This window comes from Muscardinus avellanarius (genome assembly GCF_963383645.1).
Source record: "Muscardinus avellanarius genome assembly, chromosome: 14".
Classification (NCBI taxonomy): Eukaryota; Metazoa; Chordata; class Mammalia; order Rodentia; family Gliridae; genus Muscardinus; species Muscardinus avellanarius.
The window spans coordinates 34,273,292-34,299,461 of record NC_137800.1 but is presented as its reverse complement, the minus strand read 5'-3'; the positions used below and the strand labels follow the sequence as shown (position 1 = coordinate 34,299,461).

General features: G+C 41.4%; 3 protein-coding genes across 3 annotated transcripts in view; 2 read left to right on the top strand and 1 right to left on the bottom strand.

Moving 5' to 3' along the window:
• Positions 1 to 282: 282 nt before the first annotated feature.
• LOC308273422 (putative claudin-24) lies at positions 283 to 1,072 on the top strand (the record flags this gene model as incomplete). Its single annotated transcript, XM_080710528.1, has 1 exon — positions 283 to 1,072. Exon 1 carries the CDS (start codon positions 407 to 409, stop codon positions 1,070 to 1,072), a length of 666 nt encoding a protein of 221 aa, XP_080566654.1. The 5' UTR covers positions 283 to 406.
• A 1,926-nt stretch (positions 1,073 to 2,998) lies between these two features.
• On the top strand, positions 2,999 to 3,661 carry LOC308273362 (claudin-22-like; the record flags this gene model as incomplete). The annotated part of the gene is made up of 1 exon (XM_080710452.1): positions 2,999 to 3,661. One exon carries the CDS (start codon positions 2,999 to 3,001, stop codon positions 3,659 to 3,661), a length of 663 nt encoding a protein of 220 aa, XP_080566578.1.
• A 3,715-nt stretch (positions 3,662 to 7,376) lies between these two features.
• WWC2 (WW and C2 domain containing 2) overlaps positions 7,377 to 26,170 on the bottom strand; it is a gene marked incomplete at its 3' end in the record, with an annotated part of 227,871 nt that continues 209,077 nt past the window's right edge. The window contains exons 21-23 of the mRNA XM_080710126.1: positions 24,373 to 24,615; positions 10,694 to 10,821; positions 7,377 to 7,443 (exon numbers count right to left, since the gene is read on the bottom strand). Of these exons, the coding sequence (XP_080566252.1) occupies positions 7,377 to 7,443; positions 10,694 to 10,821; positions 24,373 to 24,615 (438 nt within the window). The remainder of the gene's footprint in view (positions 7,444 to 10,693; positions 10,822 to 24,372; positions 24,616 to 26,170) is intronic.

Here is a 26,170-nt window from a genome sequence, read left to right as displayed (position 1 = left end):
ACAATGAAGTCCTGTTGTTGAGAGAGCTGGCCTTTTATCACCACTTAAAATCTAATTAATCCATATTGAAGCACAAAGATTTCTGTTGTGCTTTAGGGTGAGGGGTCATAGAGCCCTCTTTGTTCATCCTTAGACTTATAATCATCAAGCATTGGGGATATAATTTTACCAAGCAAATTGGAAGAGATCAAATCCTTATCAGAAAGCCTAACTCATAGTTTTAACAGAGTCTTTCGTCCTTTACATGAAACATTATATTCAGGGGGAACAAAAACGCATTTCAGAGTGCCCAAAGAGTTAATGACCGCAGCTTATATTCCAGGCAGCATAGACCCAAGATCGTCACACCACTGTCAACCACACAGGATAGCAGACCCTATAGGGTGGCAAAGGTGCAAGATTTGTTATGATGGCTTTAGTCTTTAGAACGGTGATGCAATCTTTTGGGATTTCATTATCTTTGCTGGGCTGGGTTTTATCCATTATTGCAACTTATTTGCCACACTGGAAGAACCTCAACCTGGACTTAAACGAAATGGAAAACTGGACCATGGGACTCTGGCAAACCTGCGTCATCCAGGAGGAAGTGGGGAGGCAGTGTAAGGACTTTGACTCCTTCCTGGCGCTGCCGGCCGAGCTCAGGATCTCCCGGATTCTGATGTTCCTGTCAAATGGGCTGGGGTTTCTGGGCCTGCTGGTCTCCGGGTTTGGCCTGGACTGTCTGAGGATTGGAGACAGACAGCAAGATTGCAAGAAGCGACTGCTAATCCTGGGAGGACTCCTGTTCTGGACCTCAGGGGTGACAGCCCTGGTTCCGGTCTCTTGGGTGGCCCATTTGACGGTTCAGGAGTTCTGGGACGAGACCATCCCCGAGATAGTCCCCAGGTGGGAGTTTGGGGAAGCGCTCTTTATTGGCTGGTTTGCTGGCTTCTCCCTTCTGCTGGGAGGGAGCCTGCTTCACTGTGCAGCCTGTTCAACCCAAGCCCCTGGAGCTTCGGGCCACTATGCTGTGGCAGAAATGCAGACTCAGTGTCCATATCTGGGAAACAGAACTACAGATCATAAAGTGTAAGATGCCGACAAGACCAGGGAATCATGTCTTAAATCAACTGTGATGACAAAGGGATCTTTGTTGCATAACTAAATCTGTGCGGTTCACATTTTCTCATTCAATAACTATTTTTTCTATACCAGAAGCTCTTCTCCCCAACTTGCAAAAGAATGAAGGAAAATCTTATATCTAAGAGAAAGATTATGGCATGCATTACATAGACAAGAGTGAAAACGAAGTAATGATCTGGTTATTTAAATGAGTATGTGGTAGTAGTTGTCTAATATGATCAGTCTAGAACTTTAATGTATAGTTTTTTGTGTGTGTGGTACTAAGGGTGGAACCCAGAGGCTTTCTACCTCCAGGCTATACTCCCAGACCTATTTTATACTTGATTTTGAAACAGGGTCTCACTAAGTTGCTGAGAGCATCACTAAGTAGCTGAGGCTGGCTTCGAACCTATGCGATCCTCCTGTCTCAGCCTCCCAGTGCAGGGATTACAAGTGTGCACCACCCGGCCCGGCTTCTTAATGTATTAATTTTATATTGGAAAGCTTTTTGTTGTGGTGTTGGAAATGACTGTCATTTTTTCTTTAGGAAAAACACATACTAAGCCAATCTTAAAGAGTCATTTCCACAGCGATGACTTTGGTTTTCTTTGAACAGAAGTGGTTTATATTTGTAAATTCCAAGGGACACTTTAATTTTAGAAATTGTTTTGAGTCAGATGGTTTTTCATTTCCTCAGTACATTGTAATACTCTCAGATTTTAAATAATGGCTAATCTCTTTTTATCATCTCTTCTTCAAAACCTTCATCTTGAGCTGGGTATATAGCTTGGTAATAGAACACTTGTCTAGCATGTGTGAGGCCCTACGTTCAATTTCCAGCACCACTGGGAGGGGAAAAAAAAAGCTACACATTTAAAAGGAAAAACAATTACAAAGATTTATTTTGCTATCTAGATATTGTGAATGCATTTGATGAGATTAAAACTTTCACAGGAGAGTCAGAGGTTCAAGCCCGGCCTCAGCAAGTGAGCGAGACTGTTTAAAAAAAAAGGCTGCGGGTGTAGCATGGAGGAGAATGCCCCTGGGTTCAATCCATAGTATCAAAAAAGAAAAAATATATATACTTCAGTAGTGACCAAACATATTGATCCAAACTTGCAAAGTCCTACTGTTTAACCTTTCCACAGGATATAAAGTATATTTCAGCAAAGAGGGAAAAACAACAACAAAACACTGTCTCTTGCACACTTGAGATAATTTAACAGAAAGGTATGTAGATAAACTTGATACTTAGTTAAGTATTGTTTCATTCGATATGTGTTATATGTAGCCAGAGATTTTTTTTTAGATAAGCCTGACTTACGTCTGGAGAGATTTGTGATAAGACTGATTTATTTGGTTAAGAAATACTTTGCTTGAATCTATTTAAAAAAAATGAAAACTCCCAGTATTATCATAATGTACGCATTGAAATGTGAGAACTATAACAGATGAAAATCTTGACAGGTACAATTAGCATGATATAAAGCAGGAGGAGTTGAACCAAAACCTTCAATTAAACATTTTTCCATTTAGACGTCTTAATTCTTTGACTTGCTAGAAAGGTTGGGAACAACATTAATACCTAACAATGAAAGGAGGATTAGTATTACTTAATTTTATTTCACTAGCAAAGTGCTTTCTATAAAATTCAGCCCACAGGACATGAATACAAAGTTGGCCACACCTTAGGATTACTGGTTTGCAGCATTATTTCCCTATCCTTTTCTGAAACCTTTTCAACATGGAATCAAACAATAGCAACTTTGGCAAGAATCCTCCTATATACACAATGAAAAAATATTTCTGAATCTGCAAGTGATAACTCCTGTCACACTTCTCTTCACAGCAACTGGAGGGCAGGAGTTGGGTTGGTTAAACCTCGCAGGACTTTACAATGGCCTTAGTCTTTAGAATAGCAATGCAATCAGTAGGACTCTTACTATCTTTGCTAGGATGGATTTTATCTTGTCTTACAAATTACTTGCCACATTGGAAGAACCTCAACCTGGACTTAAACGAAATGGAAAACTGGACCATGGGACTCTGGCAAACCTGCGTCATCCAGGAGGAAGTGGGGAGGCAGTGTAAGGACTTTGACTCCTTCCTGGCGCTGCCGGCCGAGCTCAGGATCTCCCGGATTCTGATGTTCCTGTCAAATGGGCTGGGGTTTCTGGGCCTGCTGGTCTCCGGGTTTGGCCTGGACTGTCTGAGGATTGGAGACAGACAGCAAGATTGCAAGAAGCGACTGCTAATCCTGGGAGGACTCCTGTTCTGGACCTCAGGGGTGACAGCCCTGGTTCCGGTCTCTTGGGTGGCCCACTTGACGGTTCAGGAGTTCTGGGACGAGACCATCCCCGAGATAGTCCCCAGGTGGGAGTTTGGGGAAGCGCTCTTTATTGGCTGGTTTGCTGGCTTCTCCCTTCTGCTGGGAGGGAGCCTGCTTCACTGTGCAGCCTGTTCAACCCAAGCCCCTGGAGCTTCGGGCCACTATGCTGTAGCAGAAATGCAGGATCACTGTCGTCAGCTGGAGATGAAAAACACGAACCTGAAAATCTAAGCCAGAGGGGTCAGTGGTGTTCACTTCCCAAGGAGAGGCTTGCTCAGCACTGGATTTGGTAGGATCTCCTGCTACAGTTACCCTTCACTATGCTTCTGACTTTCTAACATGCATATTTCCCCCCTGTGGCTAATAACTTCTTAAAATACAGTTTCTTTAAGGCTGATAAACTATTTTTATTTTCTACTTGGAGACCAAAAATAATCAAGACCTAATAGTAATCATATTCATTATTATGTTAAGAGTTCTCTTAATTTTAAAATAGGCTCCGTGATTGCACAAAGCTGGCAATGAAACCATGGTATTAGTGCTTAAGTATCTTTGAAGGTACTATTAAGATGGAGATGAGTCCTTCTGGCAACTGGAAATGTTACTGCTAATCACTCACTTCCTTCAGGTGTTTAAGATAACCTATAAAATTGAAACTAAGGTCTCATGACATGTTTATTTAACATGCGTGACATTTGATTACACTAAACCTGCTGGCTCTTCACAGGCTTTTGAGGTGAGAGACACAGGACATGTTATCTCCTTTTCAAATCACAGGCCTCAATGCTCTCTGAAGCCTTTTCCAAAAGCAGGCTGCATCCACTTATGCCCCCAACCATATGCCCACAAGCAGAGGAAGGCAATCTTGTATGGTGGGAGACTCCTGGAATCTGCCACACAAACATGATTCTGCTTCTGTGTCTTGTACTACTTCCGTGGCCAGCCTTGCCAGAGCTCCTTGCTCGAGCAGCCACAGGGGCTGCAGCCCCTGCTCTGGGAGCACACTGCCACTTAGGTGGTACAGGGCCACAGCACGCACTCGGGAGCCCGCTGTTCCCCCTGTGCAATGAAAATACATCTGAACAAGAACCACACACAAAACTTCTGGCTTGAATTCTTCCGGAACATTTTATATTTGCTTGGTACATGGTTCAAGTAAACTCTTGTGTCTGTGCCAATCAGAGAAATTAACTGAACAATGAGCAACACTAAAATGAAGTTCAGGCAATATGTATCTTTGTTAAAAATAAAAAGCACTACATTTTTTTTCTACCCACATGAAAAGTGCAGAACCAAAGTTAATCTATGTGACATATCTGTATACTTTTACAAACAAGACAAATGAAAGCAGAAACATGCTTGGAATTTAACCTGATCAAATATTTAGTCAGTCCTGAGCTTTTGACATTTAATACAATATAAAGCCATAGCAAAAAAAAAAAAAAAAAAACTTTAAATTTGTTTGATTTGCATGCTACAGAGACTCAGTTAAACTTTGTTCATCTGGCTAGTGATATTCTTTGTACCTAAGATTCTGATATACAAAACTGTAATAACATACTGATAATTCAAACTCAAGAACTAAATATTACATTCTTTTTACCCTGTGCAGAATAAGTTCTACCTTTTAAAAATAGTATTTATATTAAAATTCATATTTGTCCATATGGTTTTATGATCATGTTAGTAAAATGTTTTTGTCACTGAATCATCTGGGTTAGTACAAATATGACAAGATTATTAAAAGTTGCCTATAAATACATAATACTATTGTTGATTTTTAAAGTGGAAAAAGGATTATATTAAAATAAGTTTGTCTCTCATATTAGAATGAACAACTTTTGTAAGATAAAACCAAAAGCTTTTGGTCACAACTGTTATCTACCAGCCTGAGACTGATTTTATTCTTTAATACTTGTCTGAAACTTTTTGTGATACAAAAAGTTAACAGTTAATCTGATGAAGACTTATAAAGCTGTAATTACTCCAATATAGCCTCTTCTATGTCAAACATTTAAAATGGCCAGAACCAAACTATATATTAAACAGAACATAAATAAGACCGTAAATAAATAAATGAAGAAAATAAAATCGTACGGCACAACTACACAAAATTCTATAAACATTTTCATGGTCAAATTAAGAAGCTGAAAACAGCTGACCTTCATTTAACTCTACATTAAATAAACTTCTGCCTTTCACATTTGACCTAGACAGGATGAACGGTACTCTTTTTCTAGTTTTCCTTAGTCATCAAAAAGAACAAACTGGGCGGCCTAGAAGGACAGTGCTCAGTCGCTTACTAGGCTACTTTTTGTTAAAGTAGTGTCATGTCCAGTTATATCTTCCAAGAAATTTGCATATTTAGGAAAAATAAAGTTTTAGGCTCAGAAACTGCTTAATTTGGACTTTGATAAAATGAACTTTCCAAAAATATGCTTTAGTTAGCTTCAAGAAAATAAAAATTCCTGCTAGCAAGGATCCTAGCATAGAAACAAAACTTTTTAAAGAGGACTTTGCATTTAAAAAAACAAAACAAATAACAAAAAACTGATTCAGTTTGCTATTAAGATGGCTAACTAAAAATTGTTTCTTCCAGTATAACAGATTGAGTAATAAGTATGGCTTAAATTGCCTAAAAACTTAGCATTTTAAAAGCCTAAGCTGGCAAAGCTATACTGAGGACTTACTTTTTTAAAGAAGTGCCTGGGTTGGGTAAGTTCAAACCCTACACTGGAGGGCAGAACACTTCAGTTTACATCTCTAAACTTGTTTGTCTGGAACAGTTTCTTTCTTTCTCTTTTTACAAATGGTTTATCCTATACTCCAGAGTAATAACCCTCCAGGCACAATCTTTCCTTGGCCTCCCGACTACTTACCATAAGTTACAATTAGCATCCTCTAAACTTGAGAAATGCAGAGTCATTTCTAGTAAATGTGAGAAAGCTGTCTGATCAACTATCTCTTTTATTTTTGGCAAGTTTGATTCACACCCTTTCATCTGTTCTTGGCTTCACTGAGTGAGTGCAGACGTGCTCCCCTCCACGTCTGTCCTCAGAGCCCAGGTCCCCACAGCCTCCCCTGTATCCTCCTCATGCCTAGGACAACTCACTGGCGCCAGGTGGGAACTCACGCTGGCTAATTCAGGCTGGGTCGGAAGAAGCGGCTGCTCACTGCATGAGGTTTGGCAGCGTACTTTGGGGAGACTAGTGCTCACACTCTTTTCTCTCACCTTCAGGGTCATGAATCAGGAGATCATTAGTGTGGTCAGGAGTACTGCTCCTCTGTACTCTCATATTCTTGCACTCAGTGTTTTAGGGCTGTTTTTTTGCGGGGGCGACTGGGGATCAAACCAAGGGCACTTGGAAGGCAAGCGCTTTGCCACTGAGCTACATCCCAGCCCGCATTCAGTATTTTGCAATTTGTTTTCTTTAGACAGCCATAAAAGGAAAAAAAGAAACGTGTTTAAAGGAAACAGTGTTCTGGCATAGGTAATGGCATGAACAGAGTGCTGGCTTCAGGGGGTGGAGTGCTCTGTGCTATCACTCCTGCTCATTCTTTTCCTTCAGTTGACAGAGTTGCTCCTCAGTCTACCACTAAAAAACAAGGCCCCAGCCACCTGCAGCCATGCTCAGGGGACAGATGCGGCCTGCCTCCAGCCCCCTTCACGCCAGGAAGCCCACTGGCCACACACACGCACTGCACTGTTTGTGCACCAGATTGTCCCATTTTTGTTGCCGGATGTTTTTTTCTTTCTTAAACACGTAAGAATGACATTCAGGGTACTTAACAAATTAACACGTTGAAAATCTGGTGTGCAATAAAAGTTCTTCAAGAGTTGATAGTTATCTTACAAAAAACCCCCCAAATGCCCCCATACAAATATTCAGTCTTTTGCCCTCCCTAAGAAAGTGAACAGATGAAAAACACTTGTTAAGCCATGGAGTCACACGTCATCGGCTGGTAGGGACGGGATGCTTATCTTCGCTCTGGTGAAGTAGGCGATCTTCTCCCTAGAGACAGGGATGAGAGAACCAACTTTAATGCCTTGCTCAAAATCCCAAGAGCTCCAGTAGTGCCCCCAAGCCCAGATGGGAGATCTTTTCCTCAAATAGAACTTTATTTAAAATCAACAGAGCCTTTGATGTGAAGGAGAACAGCTGCTCTGGCTACAGTAAATCACCTACAGACCAAGCCAGTAAGCCCCCTTTTTGAGGACTGCTAGCATAAGATGTAGGCACTGGCAACTAATTCAGGTATTTTCAATTCAGGTGTTTCTAAACCAGCTAGCAGAGGATTTAAAAGGGACAAAATCCTGCAGGAAAACTTCCTGGTGACCTCACAAAAGAGTCCATAATACCAGGGAAATTCTTTAAAGTCAACACCATGCTGAAGCAGGGACAGGTTGGTAGTGATGCCATGACTCAAACCAATACCCATCCTGAGGGGAGAACATGGCCTGCATCCTGAAGCAGGGAGAGTGAGAAGCAATCTGCAAGGGTGAATCTGAGTGCAATGGGGAAGGATGGTTTACATGTTAGCAGAGTATGAGAGAAATATGGTATTACTAGTTACCAAAGAGCAGTCTGCCTATCTTTTCATGAAACTTATGTGCATTCCATCAGCACCTAAGTTCTGGGGTGCATTCCAGGGAGGGCCTCACTGGCTGCTGCAGAAGGGAATGGAGCAGTGGCCCTCCTGAGAATCATGGTCTCCTGGAGGAAGAAGTATAGGACTAGGAATGGGGCCGAGTGGATGTTCTGAACACTAAGGAAAGGAAACGACTAAAAGGAAAAGTAGAAACACTGAGAATATGGAGATGAGAGTTATTTCTGTGGCATACTATGTTCTAGGTTATTTCAATTCCATGAAAGATAGTAAGGATTTAAAAATTCAAGAGGGTATGGGCATGATATTGGTGCAGGTACACTTGAGACAACTGGGGTATTTTGGAATACCTCAACTAGTTGCTAGTGCCTACATCAGACATACAATGCTTGCATTCTAATTCTCTTGTAAAGTCAAAAGGCCCCTGGTCCTTGGTTCCAGGTGAGTTGAGCAGCTGGGCTGCGCGGTGCCCTCCTGTGGGGCAGAGTGTCCTCACCCCACTGCTCCCCAATCTCTCAGCATGCAGGATAGGGCCAATGCCCCTGCATGGCTTCAGGAGTGACACTGCACTTCCAGTCCATTCCACTTATTGCCTGGCTGATGGTATCAATGGTTTTGTTCTTAAGGAAGCCAAAAATGTTTATACACTTTTTAAATAAGATTTCACACACTTTATCAAAAGAACAAAAAAAAGACAAAAAAGTAGCATAGTAAAATGGGTTGCATAATGTATATTTCTAAACAGAAATAAGCAGTACAGCACTACAACTTAGAAAACAACAACAAAAAGCATCTGCAGTTGAGGGGATGAATGATTAGATCCTGCAGGCAAAGTGTTATAGAACAAATTTTATTCGTAAAATATTCTGATCATTATTTAAATCTACAATTTTTGCACAGGGCTAATAATTTTTTTTGTAAAGAAATTTAAAATTGCCATTTTCTGCCTAAAATATGTCCTTCCATTTTCTATATTCCAGATTGTTGTTATATAAATATATTAAGTTAGAGCCGGGCGTGGTGGCGCACACTTGTAATCCCCGCGCTTGGGAGGCGGAGACAGGAGGATCGCACAGGTTCGAAGCCAGCTGTGCTGGCTTAAGAGACCCTGTTTCCAAATAAAAAAATATATAAAATAGGTCTGGGAGTGTAGCCCAGAGGTAGAAGGGGTTTCCAGAAACCCCAGTACCACCAAAAATAAATAAATAAATAAATAAAAATAAAAAAATAAAGCCTCTGCTCGTTATGCTTTAGCCCCCTCCCCTCTCTGGACTCCAGCATCTTCGCGACACCTTCCTGCAGCCTCACTTCTGGCCTTGTGCCAAGTCCTACCCTTCAACACTACCCTGCTCCGCCATGCAGCCTACTCTCCTAACCTCTGCCCTCATAACACGCTCGCCCGTACCTCCCCAGGCCTTACATTTGTTTTGCTGCAAGCCCTTCAGTTGCTGGTGCCCAGGGGGCCTCCTTTCTTGGACACCTCTTCACCTTTCTGGGATGGGATGTCTGGCTGATTTCCATCAATGAAACCATCATATTGAGGTTGAAGATTTCCAGTTTTGATCTCCTACCTGACCTTAGATTTAGATTTTTATTCCAGCTGGTCTACTGGATGCAATGACCAAGGCTATATATGGTGTGGTTAACTTGGTATACGTAAGAGAGGGACTCAGTGGCCTCTCTGCACACCTGCTCCTCTCTTTGTCTCTCAGGCAGGAGTGCTGGTGCACAGAGCTGCGCCCTTCTCTATCCCTTCCCATCCACCTAACTGGCCTCCCCTTGCCAGTTTCTCCCTGGCCCACTCTCCACAATGCCTTCAATATCTGCCCCCCACAAAATCTATCCCCACCATTGACTCCTATGCTTGGAGACCCTCACCACATAAACCATGGCTGAAAATCTTCCATGTAGTATCGGAAGCCATGTGTGGCCTAAGCTCAGCTCTACCTGACAGACTTACTGGCCGGCAGCTGTACTGTACTCAGGCTTTGGCAGTGACCTCAAAGGCTCTGTGCCTCCATCCATGCTGTTCCTCCTGCCCTGATCCCCTATTCACACCCACCAACCCGAGAGCTGACTCACCCTTCCAGAATGGGCTTAAATGTTGCTTCTCCTATGACTTCTCCTGCTACTGTGTGCAGCCTCACCCTGCATGGGTTTAGACTTCCCCTGTCTGCCTCACAAATCCCAGCTCATCCCTGTTGGTTCTTGGCACATTGCTCTGTAGGGACCTGGGCACCTGCCTGTCTCCCGTGGACTGCAGCCCTCTAGAAGAACAGCTCTCTAGAAGAATGTCTTGGGCTTTATATTGCAGGGCCTAGCACAGAGGGAAGCTTAATGGGGTTTCCAAGAAATGTCTGCAAAATAAACAAAACCCCTAAACATGACTTCCCTGTACCCTTTTGTAAGCTGGTTTAAGTTTTCTCAATGAGATGTGCTAGCTGCTACTAAGAATTGGGGGACCTGGACTCCTGGGGAGCTGGCTTTAATCATGGCTAGAACTCTGCCAGCTGAGTCTATGCTGCAGAAAGGGTCTAATGTACAGCTGGGAAGTAAAGCTGGTCAATAGACCTGACACTAACTTTCACTGCTCTCTGTGGTGAATTCTTACAGATTCTGAGGACAATTTAAAATCTGTCTCTACAGGCCATTTACCTGAAGGACTGCACCTGCCGAGGCACCTTACGGCTCTGCTCCCGAAGCCGACACACATCCTTGGAGACTTGCCTCATCAATTTCTCTGCATTCAAATCTTGATTCTGTTCTTCTTTTGACTGTTCAGCCTGGAAAAGGAAAGAAAAACCACAAGAAATGCACAGAACATTAATTAGAAATGCCTGAGGTCATGCTATTGAGCTTGAGAGAGTGGGGGCTAATGTCAGGCAGGTAAGATAGGCAGCTAATGGTGTCTCTTCCTACCCATTGGGGATCAACACCCCACATTCGGTTCATTAAGTGACTTCATCTAGAATTTACTTCAAGGACCCTAGAGGTAATAAAAAAAATATTCACAAAGATGACCGCTGGTGCATGCCTGCAATCCCAGTACTTTTTAAAAAGCTGAGACAGGAGGAGCACAGGTTTGAGGCTAGCCTCAGCAATTTAGCAAGGCCCTGTTTGAAAATAAGAAATAAAATAGGGATAGGAATGTATCTCAGAGGTAGAATGCTCCTGGGTTCAATTCCCAGCAAACACATGTACACATCACACACACAAATATATAATGTCAGCTGTGGAGTTCTACAGATGTTCTTTGAGTCTCTCTCTATTCTAAGGTTGCTTGGAGTTCATGTAACAAATGGGTATTGAATTTTATCAAATTTTATATACATCTGTTGATATGATTGTGTGATTTTTTTAGCATGATCATGTAATGAATACATTAATTGATTTCAAATGCTGAACAATAACTGGGATAAACTCCTTCTTGGTCATGGTGTATAATTCTATTTATACATTGCTGGGATCTATTTGTTAATATTTTGTTAAGGATCTTTACATTTATGTTTATGAGAGATACTGTTCTGTAGTTTTCTTTTTTGGTTGCTTTAAATAACTTTTTTTTGTGGTACTTGAGATGGGTTCTAAGGGCACCGCTGAGCTACACCCCTAGCCCAATTTTTAATTCTTTCTTTCTTTCTTTTTTTTTGTGGTGGTAATGGAGTTCCTGGAAACCCTTCTACCTCTGGGCTATACTGCCCGACCTATTTTATATTTTTATTTGGGACAGGGTCTCTTAAGCCAGTGAGGCTGGCTTCGAACCTGCACGATCCTCCTGTCTCTGCCTTCCAAGCACCAGGATTACAAACATGCACCACCACGCCCGGCCTTTATTCTTTATTTTGAAACAGGGTCTCACTGAGTTGCAAAGATCCTCACTAAGTACCTGAGGCTATCCTCAAACCATGATCCTCCGGTCTCAGCCTCCCAAATCTTGGGATTACAAGTGTGCACCACCATGCCTGGCTTATAGCTTTATTCATTATTTAGAGATAGAATTCTCAATGTTGCTTAGGTACGTCTTGAACTCCTGAGCTTAAGTGATCTTCTAGCCTTAGTCTTCTGAATAGGTGTATGCCACTACATCTGGCTATAATTTTCTTTTCTTATACTGTCCCCCTGGTTTTGGTATTAGGGTAATATTGATCACATTGAATAAATTAGCAAGTATTCCTTCTGATTCTATCTTTTGGAAGAGATTGTAGAGAATTAATAGTTCCTTTCTTAAATGTTCGGTAGAGGCCGGGCGTGGTGGCGCACGCTTGTAATCCCCGCGCTTGGGAGGCAGAGACAGGAGGATCGCGCAGGTTCGAAGCCAGCCATGCGCGCTGGCTTAGGAGATCCTGTTTCCAAATAAAAATATTAAAATAGGTCTGGGAGTGTAGCCTGGACGGAGGTAGAAGGGCTTCCAGGAACCCCAGTACCACCAAAAAAAAAAAAAAAAAAAAATGTTCGGTAGAAACCATTTAGGACTCATTTTCTGTTTAGGAAGCTTATTAGTTATTGATTCAATTCCCTTCTTCCTCTTTATTTTCCTTCTTTCCTTTTATTTTTTGATAGTACTGAGGACTTAGGCATTCTGCCTCTGAGCCATGCTCCAAGCCCTATTTTACTTTTTATTTTATTTTATACTTTTTATTTTACAAATGTTCACCACCATGCCCAGCCCAACCTGATTTTTTAATCTTTATTTTGAAGCAGGGTCTCACTAAGTTATAGAGAGCCTAACAAGTTACTGAGGCTGGCCTTGAACCTGTGCTCCTCTTCTCAGTCTCCCAAGTACTGGAATTGTGCTTGGCTCAATTTCTTAATAGACATAAACCTATTATGGTTGTCTATTTCTTCTTGTGTGAGTTTTGGTACACTGCATCTTGTAAGAAACTAATCCATTTCATCTAAGTTATTAGGTATATTGGCAGAGTTGTTTATACTATTCCTTTATTATCTTTTTAGTGTTCATGGGATCTGTACCGATGCTGCTTCCTTGTTTTTTTTTTTTTTTTTTTTGTGGTACTGGGGATGGAACTTAGGGGTATTCTACCTTTGAGCTATACCCCTAGCCCTATTTTTTAGTCTTTTTTTAATTTTTGAAACACGGTCTCACTGAGTTGTGAAGGGCCTCACTAAGTAGCTGAGGCTCTCTGCAAACTGCAATCCTCCGGTCTCAGCCTCCTGAATGCTGGGATTACAGGTGTGTGCCCCCACACCTGGCCTGCTTCCTTCATTTTTGATATTAGTAACTTAACCATGTCTTTTTTCATTTTTTTCTTAGCCTAGTTACTAGCTTGTCAATTTTTTAGATCTTTTGAAACAATTAGCTTTTGGGTTCATTAATTTTATTGATTTCCTACTTTCAATTTCATTTTTTTCTGTTATAATCTTTATGATTTTGTTTCTTATGCTTGCTTACTTTGGCTTTAGTTTGCTCTCCTTTCTCTGGGTTCCCAAGGTAGAAGCTTACATCATTGATATAAAGCCTTTCTTCTTCTTTAGTGTTTGCATTCAGAGCTGTCAATTTTTCTCTTCATTACATCCTACAAATTTTGATATGTGGGCTTCCATTTTCACTGGGTTAAAAATATATTTTCTCTTGTGTTTACTTCTTTTTTCAGGTTTTTAGCACTGTGATTAATCTCAAAGTACTTTGGGACTTCCCAGTCATATTTCTTTTTCTTTTTTTTTTTTTTGTTGAAGATTTAAAGAAGTTTATTAGAAAGATAGAAATACAGAAAATAGAAATATAGCCCCATGCCAAAATGGCATGAGGGGGTGACTCAAAATGAATACACCCTCCAGTCATATTTCTATTATTGATTTCTAGCTTAGTCTACTGTGCTTTGAAAGTATACATGGAGCTGGGCATGGTGGCGCACACCTGTAATCCCAGCACTGGGAGGCTGAGACAGGAGTATCACGGTTCATAGCCAGCCTCAGCTATTTAGTGAGGCCCTTTGTAACTCAGTGAGACCCTGTTTCAAAATAAAGAATAAAAAATAGGGCTGGAAGTGTCACTTGGAGGTAGAATCCCTCTGAGTTCCATTCCCAGTACCACACACACACACACACACACACACACACAAAATACACACACGCACACACACACACACACACACAGTACTATTTCTCTATATATACTTTAAATTTGTTAATGGGTGTTTATAGCCACCGATGTGGTCTGTCTTGGTGAATGCTGCATGTGAGCTTGAGAAGACTGTGAAGCCTGCTGCTACTGGCTAAAGCCATTCCTAGATGTCAGTTGCACACTGAGCTCAGCTGCATCTCCTGGTCTTCTGCCTGCTAGATCTGCCGGTTGTAATAGAAGGGTGATAAAGTCTCCAACCGTAATAGCCGATCCATCTGTTTCTCCTTGCAGCTCTGTCAGTTTCTGCCCCACATATTTTGGTACTGTTAGGCACATACATATTAAGGACGTATTTTCTTGAAGAACTATGCAATGCCCTTCTTTATCCTTTATAACCTTTCTGGCTCTGAAGTCTTCTCCCTCTAAAATTAATATAGCTATTTTCCCTTTCTTTTGATTTGTGTTAGTATGGTATAGCTTTCTTTATTCATTTACTTTTAATCTGTGTTTCTTGTGGATAAACTTCAGATGAATTTATAAACTGAATTTATAAATTAGGCACAGCAAGAGATTACAACAATAATGAATAGAACAATTATAACTACAATAAAAGTTATTTAAAACTTATGAATTATTTATCTGCGTTTTTTAATTTAACATTTTCAAACTGTGGTCAACCACAGGTAAATAAAACCATGGAAAGTGAATCTATGAATAAGGGGTCCATTATTAGTGAGCTACTCCTGGCAGTTTTTTGGAAAGCTGCTATGAGAGAAGAAATTCTAAGAAAACCCTTTGGTGTTGTTACAGGGTAACTTTCCTTCCTAATTTTCATCAGAGATATGGGGAAACTTGGCTAATCAAGTCTCTGGAAGGCTGCCATATGCTGTAACTGACACCCTGTTTCTCTAAGCAATCAGAAACCACTGTCACTTTTATTCCTGCCAAGATGCACTGTGGTTTGGTTAATTAAAGTCTGCTTCTGATCAGGGCCTTTTTTGTGTACCTACTGAGCATTAGCCATTTTCACAGGAACTAGGGATTCTTTTAAAGGAGTCCTAATCTTGCCTTGCTTTTGTTTCATTGATTCATTGACTGTACTGGAGACTGAACCCAGGGACATACTACCTTCTGAACCACACCCCTAACCTTTTTTTTTTTTTTTGGTGGTACTTGGGGTGGAACCCAGGAGCTTTCTATCTCCAGGCTATACTTCCAGACCTATTTTATACTTTTTTTTGAAACATGGTCTCACTAAGTTGCTGAGAGCCTCACTAAGTAGCTGAGGCTGGCTTCAAACCTGTGTGATCCTCCTGTCTCAGCCTCCCAAGCACGGGGATTACAAGCATGTACCACCATACCCAGCTCCCAACCCTATTTTTAATTTTTATTTTGAAACAGGTTCTGGCTAGGTTGCTGAAAGTCTCATTCCTTGCGGAGGTTGTCCTTGAACCTGCAACCCTCCTGTTCAGCCTCCCAAGTACTGGCATGACAGGTATGGTCACTGTGCTGGCTCTTGCCTCACTTTTCTCAGTGGCACTTGCATGTTCAGGACTTGTTTTACTGCCTTCCACCCTCACAGAATAGGAGGGCCAGCGACCGACTCTTTGCCTGCCGGAGTCCTAGGACCTCCACAGGGACACACAGTTGGTGTTCAGCAAAGATGTACTGGCTAAATGAAAAGGTAGGGGAGGCTGGGATTTTAGATGATAGTTTTTCAATTTAAAAGGCATCCAAAAGACAAAATGATAGAAGACTTTTGAGGAGAAAAAGAAACAGAGTGTGAACAGGCAACTCACAGAATAAACCCAGATGACAAAGCAACAGGAAAGGCTACGCATCCTCACAGCGACAAAGCAGCATCTGCCTCTCCTATCAGGCCATCAACACTCTAAAGGCCTGGCCTCTCCTCCCTGGCAGGAGGGAGGCACTCTGAGTCACACCTGGGGCCTCACAGGCAGGGTGGTGTGCATCAGGGAGGACACACCAACTTGAGCAGGAGGGTTGGGGAGACTCGGTTGATGGGGAGCCTCGGTTGATGGGGAGCCTCCAGCATGGACCAGCCTCCCACACTGTGGCTACTCACACCTCCCAGGTGTGCTGCAAGGGTGATGGCTCTGCTGGGTGGAGGGAGGCTGCTGTCAGAGCACTAGGAAACATTCATGCTGGTGTCTGTATGCTGCTTTCTGTGCTTAGAGCTAAGTCTTATAAGAGTGTTCAACTTAGGCCTGAGCTAAGCTGTCAGTCAATGTGAAAATCTGTGATCTGCTATTTACATTTGATGGCCAGTCCCTAACTTGGATCCTTCTGGACCTAAAGTGCCAAATGCTTCTGTGACAACTTAAGCAGCTATAAACTACAGACGGAGATAAGTCTGGTACTGGCAAAAATGGAATTGAAGGCTTTTTCTTTATTTGCACACTGTTGCAGATACCTTCAAGGCCAGGAAGTCAAAGAACAAGGTCTTCAGGCTTAAAAGACAAGACAAAGACAAAATCTTTGACTATGTTCATAAACTCTTACAACCAGCAGTTTTCCCACTAGGAATGCATGCTTGGAAACAATGCTGTGAACAGAAAGGTGCAGAGAAGTGCACAGATATTTCATCTGTGTATTATTTATAGCTGAAAATTTGGGGAGTTATCATTAGTAGAATAATTATGCCATATCTATATAGGTGAATATTTAAAAAATAACGAATTACCACAACATTTGCTAATATGAAAAGCTGTTCACTATCTATTACTAGAATTAAACAAGGTGGGGAAAAAAAGCAAATTTCAGAACATTGGGTCTTTTATGACCCTATTTGTTGTACAACTCTTCCAAATCACTATCTCTCCCTCCCTACCCCCATGGCATAAAAACGACCCGAAGAATACACCGTGAAGGACACTGTCAGGTGTGATCTCTTCTGAGAAACAGGTTCCTAAGGAAGGCTTACATGTTTTGCTTTATATAGTTCTGCATTATTTGGATTTGTTACAATAAGCATGTGTTATTTTAATTTAATTTTTAATTTAAAAAATATCCTCAAGTAGGGCATGGTGGTGCACACCTGTAATCCTAGTACTTGGGTGGTTGAGACAGGAGGATTGCAGGTTCAAAGCCAGCCTCAGCAACTTAGCAAGATCCTGTTTCCAAACAAATAATAAAAATGGTCTTAGAAACAGAATGTCCCTGGGTTCAATCCTCAGTACCACAGGGGGAAAAAAAAGGGTTAAAAAATCCTTAAAGTTGAGCTAGCACAGTAGTACATGCTTGTAAATCCCAGTACTTGAGAGGTTGAGACAGAAGGATCACAGGTTTGAGACCAGTGGGTGGTACCTTAGTGAGACTCTACTTCAAAATATAAAACAGGGCTGGGGATGCAGCTCAGAGGCAGAGTACTCCCTCCACAATATATATTCTCAAAGCAAAAGTATAATAAATACCTTGTAAATTTGCATGTAAAAATGTGTGGCAGTTTTAGGAAAATTATTTACCATGTATATACAAGGATCAGTTATATTCCTACCACTTTATGAAAAGCTAAGAATCCTAGAGTAGGTGCTTTGCTAGTAATAATAATCTACTGCACTTCCGGGAAGATGGCGACCGAGAAAAGCGGGGCTTAAGAGCCCTGCTAACAACCAATCTCCATTACCACAAAACCAGCGCCTTTCATAGCCAGAAAACACCATCAACAGAAAAACAAAAAAACCACCAGGCTCCAGAGAGAAAGCGGACTGAGAACAGAGCTCAGGGCCACAGAGGAGACACACGCGCCCGAGGACGCGGCAGCAGCGCCATACTGCCGGCGGCAGCAGCGCCATACTGCCGGCGGCAGCGGCGCCATACTGCCGGCGGCAGCGGCGAACTCATCGGACGGCTACAGCAAGCCAAGGTGAGCCGCTGCGGAACAGCCAGGCAGGATCTTTAGGCGCAGAGAGGATTTAAAGCTCCCAGTGGCTGAGCTCAGCACACGCTGCAGGGATTCAGAGTGGAAATCAAAACCAGAGAAGAAAAAATACGCCAGCCTCATGGCCGAGGGCGTGGCTGCGGCGCCATATTGCCACTGGCGGCGGCAGCAGCAGTGAATTCGCCGAATCCAGTACAGCTACATCTGCGTACTCAAGAACAGTGAGTCAAATTGCGGGCCACAGAGAAGAAATACCAGTACTGTACCTCACTGTACCCAGTGAGGGAGTGGTGGTGGCAGAGATATCACACCATAGGAGAACGTGCAACCTGGCACCCCCCATAGTTTAAAGCAGCCTCTATCGACTCCCTGGGTTGGAGACTCTGTGATAAAACTCAGTAAAGGAGTAGTGGGGTCTGAGATACTACTGACTCGAGATCCAGAACACCTTAAGTGAAGTCATAGTGACCCAAGGGAAGAACCCAGAGAAGGCACAAGCATCCGAAATCATGGGAAAGAGGAATAATACTGGAGCAATGAATACCGCCCACAACCCCACAACATCAGAACCCGATAAAACAGAAAATCAGAGATTTCTAGAAGATCAAATTAGGAAAATAACTGTAGAAATAATAGAGGTGCTTCGAAAAGAACTCAGAGAGAGCCAAAAAGAGATAAAGGATGCAATTAATGAAGTAAAGGCCTCAATTCAAAGCACAAACAACCGATTAGAACACATGGAGAACAGAATCTCGCTCTTAGAAGATGAGCAATCCAAAAATGAACGCATAGTTTCTAATCTAGAAAAAAATATCCAACAGCAGGAATCTGACATTGAAGAAATATGGGCCCATCTTAAGAGAGCTAACCTAAGAATAATTGGAATAGAGGAGGGAAAAGAAAGTGAAACCAAAGGGATCAACAATCTCTTCAAGGAAGTAATAGCAGAAAATTTTCCAAACATAGAGCAAAAGGTTGATACACAGGTCCAGGAAACTTATAGAACTCCCTTTAGACAGGATCGGAGAAGAGGATCCCCACGCCACATAATTGTCAAAATGACCAATGTGGAAGCCAAGCAGAGAATCTTAAAGGCAACAAAAACAAAGGGCCAAGTGACATTCAGAGGCAAACCAATTAGAATCACTCCAGACTTCCCAAACCAAGTCATGAGAGCCAGAAGGGCTTGGAGTAACATATTCCAAACTCTGAAAGAAAACAACTTCCAGCCAAAAATTTCCTATCCAGCAAAACTTTCTATCAAATTAGATGGAGAAATAAGAAGCTTCCATGACAAACAGAAACTGAAGGAATTTATGTCTTCAAAACCAGCACTAGAGAAAATACTCAAAGAGATTAACTACAAAGAAGAAATAGGTAACACTCACCAGAACCATAGAAACAAGATTTTCCATCCAACAGACAACTAAGATTGGTTATCTGTGGAGATTCATTATTTATGTTAGTCTTTTACCTATCTCTAAATTGTATTGTTTGCCTTTATTGTTGTTAATTTTTAGGATTTCTAGTTGGGATATTAATATACCTTCAGATATAGCATTTGGAAATATTTTATCCAATTCTATTAGTAACTTTTAACTCTGTTTACATTGTCTTTGGATATACAATATTTTTTTTTATTTTTTAGGGAGTTTGTATACTCTTCTGTTGCCTGTGCCATTGAAATCATATCCAAGAAATCACTGCCAATTTCAATGTTGTGAGGTTTTATGACCCGGATTTTCTCCTAAAAGTTTATAGTCTTAAGATTTATATTTAGGTCTTTTATCTATTTTGAGTTAATACTTTTATGTGGGATTAGGTAAGGGTCCAATTTTATTCTTTTCCATGTAATTATTATTTTTCAACTATATTTAGTTAAAAGAATATTATCTCCACCACCAAATGTTCGTGGAAACCTTGTCAAAAATAACTTGACAATATAGGGAAGAATTTAGCTCTAGGCTTGTATTTAACTCCAATGGTTTATATATTTGCCTTTAGAACAGTACTACACTGTTTCAATTATTGTAGCTTTATATGGTTTGAAATCAGAAAATATATATCTGCTAGCTTTGTTCTTCTTCAAGATCGTTTTGGGTATCTAGAATTCATATTCCATATTAGGATAGATTTTTTTCTGAAAAATAAATATATAAATATATGATAGTTTCACCAAAAAAAACAGGAAAAAATATGCTCTGGTAAGAAAGAAAGCAAAAAGAAATATTGAAATGTTATCTTTAAATCATCAAAAGCTTGGCATCAGACAAATGAAACTGTTATGTGAGATTATCATTTTTAATTTTGGATATTGCTATAATACTAGATGTCAACCACTAAGCCAAGCATGGGAGGGAGGGATGGGGAGAGAATGGGGTGGGGATCGGGTGGGGACTGACTGGGCAATGTGTGCATGTATGTCTACAAAAGTTTGTATCCCACTATGATGTATGAATACAGTGCACCAATAAAATAAAATAAAAAAAATAATCTACTGCAATAACTTCTAATTTTTATCATCACAAAATATTTTTTCTATTTTTTTACTGCTCCTCCTTTTCTCTTCCTCCCCTTTTTGAAATATTTTGTCTATAAAAGCAGCCTTATTTGTTAACTAATAATTCTCTCTTGATTACTTGGCAAGTGATGGAATAGTTATGTGGAGCTTGTGAATTTATATACTTCAAGTTCAAAGAGGACAAATGTGATATATTTTAGTTACTTTGTGAAATCCTCTCTTTAGTAAATGGATGATTCTTCACTAGGTTCCAGTTAAGAAAGCACTGGCTTAGTACACAGAAGTAACATATATTATATACCAAATTACTAAGTTAGTAATTATACTAAAATATTGCTGCTATTCAGATTCCTGACAAAATTACCATTAGAATATATCAATCTTAAAATAACCATTTGTTAACTGACTCAAAACAGATCAGAAAAAGCCAGAGAAGGATCATACCAGCTGGACCATAGCAGGTAAGAATACCTGACCCAGCTTTCTTATCCATGATTTTTTTTATCAGATAGAAACGCAGCATGCACTAGGGACTTTGCTCTCATCCTGCTGCCTTCCACCTGATGGAATGGGGAGGCTCATCTTGCCTCTTGTTGAGTGCCATTCCAACTTTCCCTCTAAGTAGCCTTATGGCTGCTGACATTTTCAACTACCAGTATTCTTGTGGTGACTGCAAGCTCACTTTAAAACCTGGCAGTGTTCTGCACAAATATTAAGACTGACCAGGGGACACACACTGATATTACCTTCTCTGCTGAATAAGAACACATGTCATGGAACATTGTATTTGCTCCTGTCTTTATATATAATTTATATCTGTACCTATATTTATATCTTTTTCCAAAACTCTGGGCGATAACATATATATTATCATTTTTATCAGCTACTAATCAGTAATAATCAATTTTGCAGGTGGTTAAGTCTCCAAGGCTGAATACTTCATTGTAATCATTGAGATTTATTCTGTTAGGCTACATTCATATCTTTGATATAAGTTTTTGGTAGATTCTAACTTTTAAAAGTGTTAATATCTGTATTACTCTGAGCTTTTAAAAAGTCTAGCACCATGGAAAACACTCTGAGGAAGAAAAAGACATTCCTGCTTTGCAAGCAACACAGGCCCCTGTGGAAGAAAGCCAGCCCTCTCCACCCCATTGAGTCTTGATAAACTGCCTGGCCCTGAGGACCAGGAGCCACTATGTAGGCCCAGGCTCCAAGAGGGCACAGTTATCCCCCAGTTTACATGGTGGAAGCCTGGCTTGAAGAAAGGTCGAGTAATTTAGTTATCTTAAGAAGCCTAATGGAATAAGGAACACAGCTGAGTCTTAATTTATGTCCTCAGCCTCTTGCTCTGCTTCCTAAGGGGGCTGTACAATACACGAGGAAACTAAGATTCAGTTTTTATTGCAAACTACAAGAGCTTTCAACCACAAAGAAGGAAGGTTATGAAGAGTGACCCTAAGACCTGACAGCTTTCCCTGACAGGAGAGGTGGGCTCAGAATTGCTGCTGGCTCCCATTCACTGCTCTTCTTGGAGTTATATTTCTTACGGCAATTGGCAGGCTCTTGGCTCATCGCTAGGAACTTTACGATCATCTTACTGAAAAACCTCACAAATCCCTAACACCATGGGGAATGGTGGAAATGAAAGGACTGTGTGTATGTGTATGTGTGCGCTTGTGTGTTCAGTGTGCATGAGTATGCTGGTGTACCTGTGTAGACATTAACAAGAGGATGTGGAAGTGAAAAGGAAGCAGGAGAGGTTTAGTCGATGGTGATTACCAACTTCCACAGCCATAATGAAAGGAGCACATGAAATTGTCTCTTTGTTCACAGAGTATTATAAATTGCAATGGTGAGAAAGAAAAGTACATGACACAAGTAGTTTATATATCCACAATTCGTAAAAATAAAAGTTACCTGTGCTTAGAGAATCAAATCATTTTAAAGGCAGCATAAATGCCCCTGTTTTGTGAGACTTTTCTTCGCTGTTGCTTGATGGACACGTACCATGAGGAAGAAGGGAGGAAAGATGAAGGGCAACGGGCCTGGACCTGCTGTAGTTTGATGTCTGCCTCTCCAAAATTCATGGTGTGTGTGTGTGTGTGTGTGTGTGTGTGTGTGTGTGTGTGTGTGTGTGTTTTATACTGGGATTGAACCCAGTTGCATTCTAACTCTAAGCTACATCCCCCCTCAATCCTTTGTTTTGAAACAGGGCCTCTCTAAGTTACATGTGCTGGCCTCAAACCTGAAATCATCCAGTGGTCTTGGCCTCCCAGGTTCTGGGATAACAGGCTTGTGTTGAAACTTCAGTGCCACTGTAACAATATCAAGAGGTGGGACCTTTCAGGAGTAGTTAGGCCAAAAGGGTTTCAGTGCCTGAGGGCTTTGAGAGAGGGCTCGCTCTCCTCTTTTACCTTTCCACCCTCTGCCATGGGATGATGTGTTCATCTCAGGCTCTGCCACAAACACAGAAGAAAGCTCCTTGGGGTCCTCCCACCCTGTCTTGTACTGCAAAATGATTCTGAAACCAACTAAGTGTTAGCTCGCCAGATAACTGATCAGAAAGTTCTAATTAATGTAACCTCTGCACGGCTGATTATAATCATCATCAGAAGATTCTTATGAGGTATCATCTAGTGACTATACAAGTTAATATCAAAATAAAGTACTACTTTACAAAAGAGAATTGTAAAGTGTTACTCTTTTTAAGACAGTTTCCAAAGCTAGGATGAGACCTTATTTATATCTGGCTCCAGATAAGACAAAGGAGACATTGGCCTTCCAATCTTTAAAAAGCTATGCTCTTTAAAGTATTCCTAGGCAGTTCTGAGCTTCAGTTACCAGTGTTTGCCTTATAAAAGTGAGTACTACTATGTGGGGGACAGAAGGCCTGTTTTGTGAACTAAACACACCCAATGTGGCATTAACTTTACTGACAAGGCCAACCACACTCTGCTTTAAACAGAGGTGTGCTGGTTGTGTTGAGATTTTAAAGAATCAAAACCCCATATAGCTATGGCAGCACCTTTATGGAGACACTGCTCTGGGCAGGCACCAGGAGTGATGGCATCAGTCAGGTGTTTTGGCCAGTACCCACTTTAAGATGTTAACTTGTGACACAAGAAATAAAAATACTAATAATTAGGACATAAAAGGGGAAAATACCACCCATGCCACATAAATGAGTTGTACCAAATGACAGAGATGACAGTCTTCAAAGAGGTTGCTGAAAAGGGATGGATGTAGTTCAATTTTGTGTTGTGCTTGTAAAAACTGCCTGATACAGCTGATTGTTTCTGTCATTAATCCATTAAGCCCCAAGTTTTCAATTCTGTGAATAGCTCTACCGAACTGACATAGGTGAAACATTCTTTATTCAATAGTGAAATCTTTCTTGAAAGTAGAAAAAAAAAAAGAAAACTTAGGAGCATTAAAATTAGCAATGTACTTACAATGAATGTGGCCTTAAATGTGTACAATTAATGGACCTTAAAGAACTATGCACAGGAAAGGAAAAGAAATATATCACTTGTTGATACAGAGAAAATGCTGGGAAGAACTCACCAGGCCCACCTTTCCTGCTACCACACTCCCTTCCTGTCAGCTGGCCAGTGGCCACCAAAGCTGCAGGGGTGTGAGAGCAGGGAGCCTCTTATCTGTGCCAAAACATTCCTTTAACAGTGGGGAAAGACATGATTCAAGTCCTCAAAAAGGCATCTGAAGACTTTGAGCCAAATGAAGTTGTAAGCTGGGAACTTCCCAGCTGCATCCTGTAACAGGAAGAAGCCTGTGCCAGGCCTCAGGAGGATTGACACTTAGCTTCGTACCTGCTTCTCAGCTTGTTTTAGGAGCTTCTGGAATCTCTCATCCTCCAGCACACCTGGCGGAAGATCAGTCTCTCCCTGAGCTTTCAGCTCCTCCAGCTTTTGCCGCAAGCCCCTCAGGGCCTGTAGCTCGTCATTGAGGCGGCTCTGGCGGGTCAGAGAGGCCTGAAGGTCCAGTTCTAGGTCTAGAGATGTGCGCACCGGGCATTCTTGGGCTGTCCTTCTGAGGACTGGCTGGCAAACCGTCTGGAGAGTTAGAAAACACAACAAAGCACCCTTGTTATATGGCATTCATGTTCTACTTGTCCTTCTTCCCAGAACATGCTAGGACTGCACTTCCTTGCTCCCTGGAAATGAGGGCCCAACTGGCCAAGTGACTTGCTTTGGCCAACAAAGGTGAGTGGGAGGGAAGTGTGTCACTTATAGACAGCAGCCTCTCAATGCCAGTGTGGGAGTCACACATTTCTGTCTCCTGCAAGCTGCATAGTGGGGAAACCTGTTTTGAGGGTGGCTGGAATGAAATATAGATATATAAAAAAGGGCAAATTGGTCACTGCATCTTTTTACTTGCTTAAGAAAGGTGGATGGGGTTGGGGGGTGCTGAGTAATTTTTCTTTCTGAAAAGGGAGCAGTAAGCCAAACACATTTCGGAACCTCTATGAGGGACAGCAAAGAACCAGAGGCAAAGGCTCCACTGGCCAGGGCCTGGTGAGTACCACAGAGCAGGGCATCCCGCCACTCTGCAGCTACTCTTGCAAGGAGTAGCTAAGCGAAAAATACACCATCTTTTTCAATCACAGGGACTCTTCAGGTTGTTACCATTGTAGAGCCTAGCTTACCCTGCCCTGTGTGAAAAATAAGTATGTTACAAAAAATGTAAACTTCTTCTATTTCAGAACACATGAATATCCCTGAAGCGCACACCCTTGCAATCACTGTGTGAGTCAGCTAGAACAAACCTTACTTGATGGAACTAAGGTTTTGACTCCCTCCTCCATACAACATTGTTAAATTCCAACTCCTTTCTTGATTTCCCACTGGGCACTATCTATTTTCACCACTGAATCACCATTGTTCCTCCCAGGGCCAATCTTATCCATTTATCAAGAAATAATTATCAAATATGTATGAATAAATGTCTTCTGGGAACTTGTAGGCAGGAAACTAGGAAGAAAAGACACAAGTTTCTGAGTGTGAGGGCTTTGACTGGAGAATGGTATGTGATAATACATACCACGCACACCCTACCTGCCCCAAAGCTACCATTTTCTTTTCTTTTTTGCCATACTGGTGATTGAACCCAGGGGAATTCTACCTTTGAGCTACACTCCCAGCCCTATTTTATTCTTTATTTTCAAACAGGGTCTCATCAAGTTGTGGAGGGACTCACAACTTGCTAAGACTGGCCATGAATCTGCAATCTTCCTGTCTCAGCCTCCCACATACTGGGATTACAAGTGTATGCCAACATGCCTGGTTTCATTTTCTTTTAAAATTTTATCTAGGCCTTAATGTCATATATCTCCCATGAGGCCTCTTTTAGACTCTCCTGTAGATGACCCCCTAACTCGTGTCTCTTATATTCAACCCACTTTTTATTTATTTCTTTATTTACTTATTTATTTAGGAATTGAAACCAAAGCAGTTCTATCTCAGAGCCACACCCTTAATCCCATTTTTTAAAATTTTGAAGCAAGGTCTCACTAAGTTGTGGAGTCTCACTAAGCAGCTCACTAAGTTGCTGAGGCTGGCTATGAACCTGCTATCCTCACGTCTCAGCCTTCTAAGTATGGGGATTACA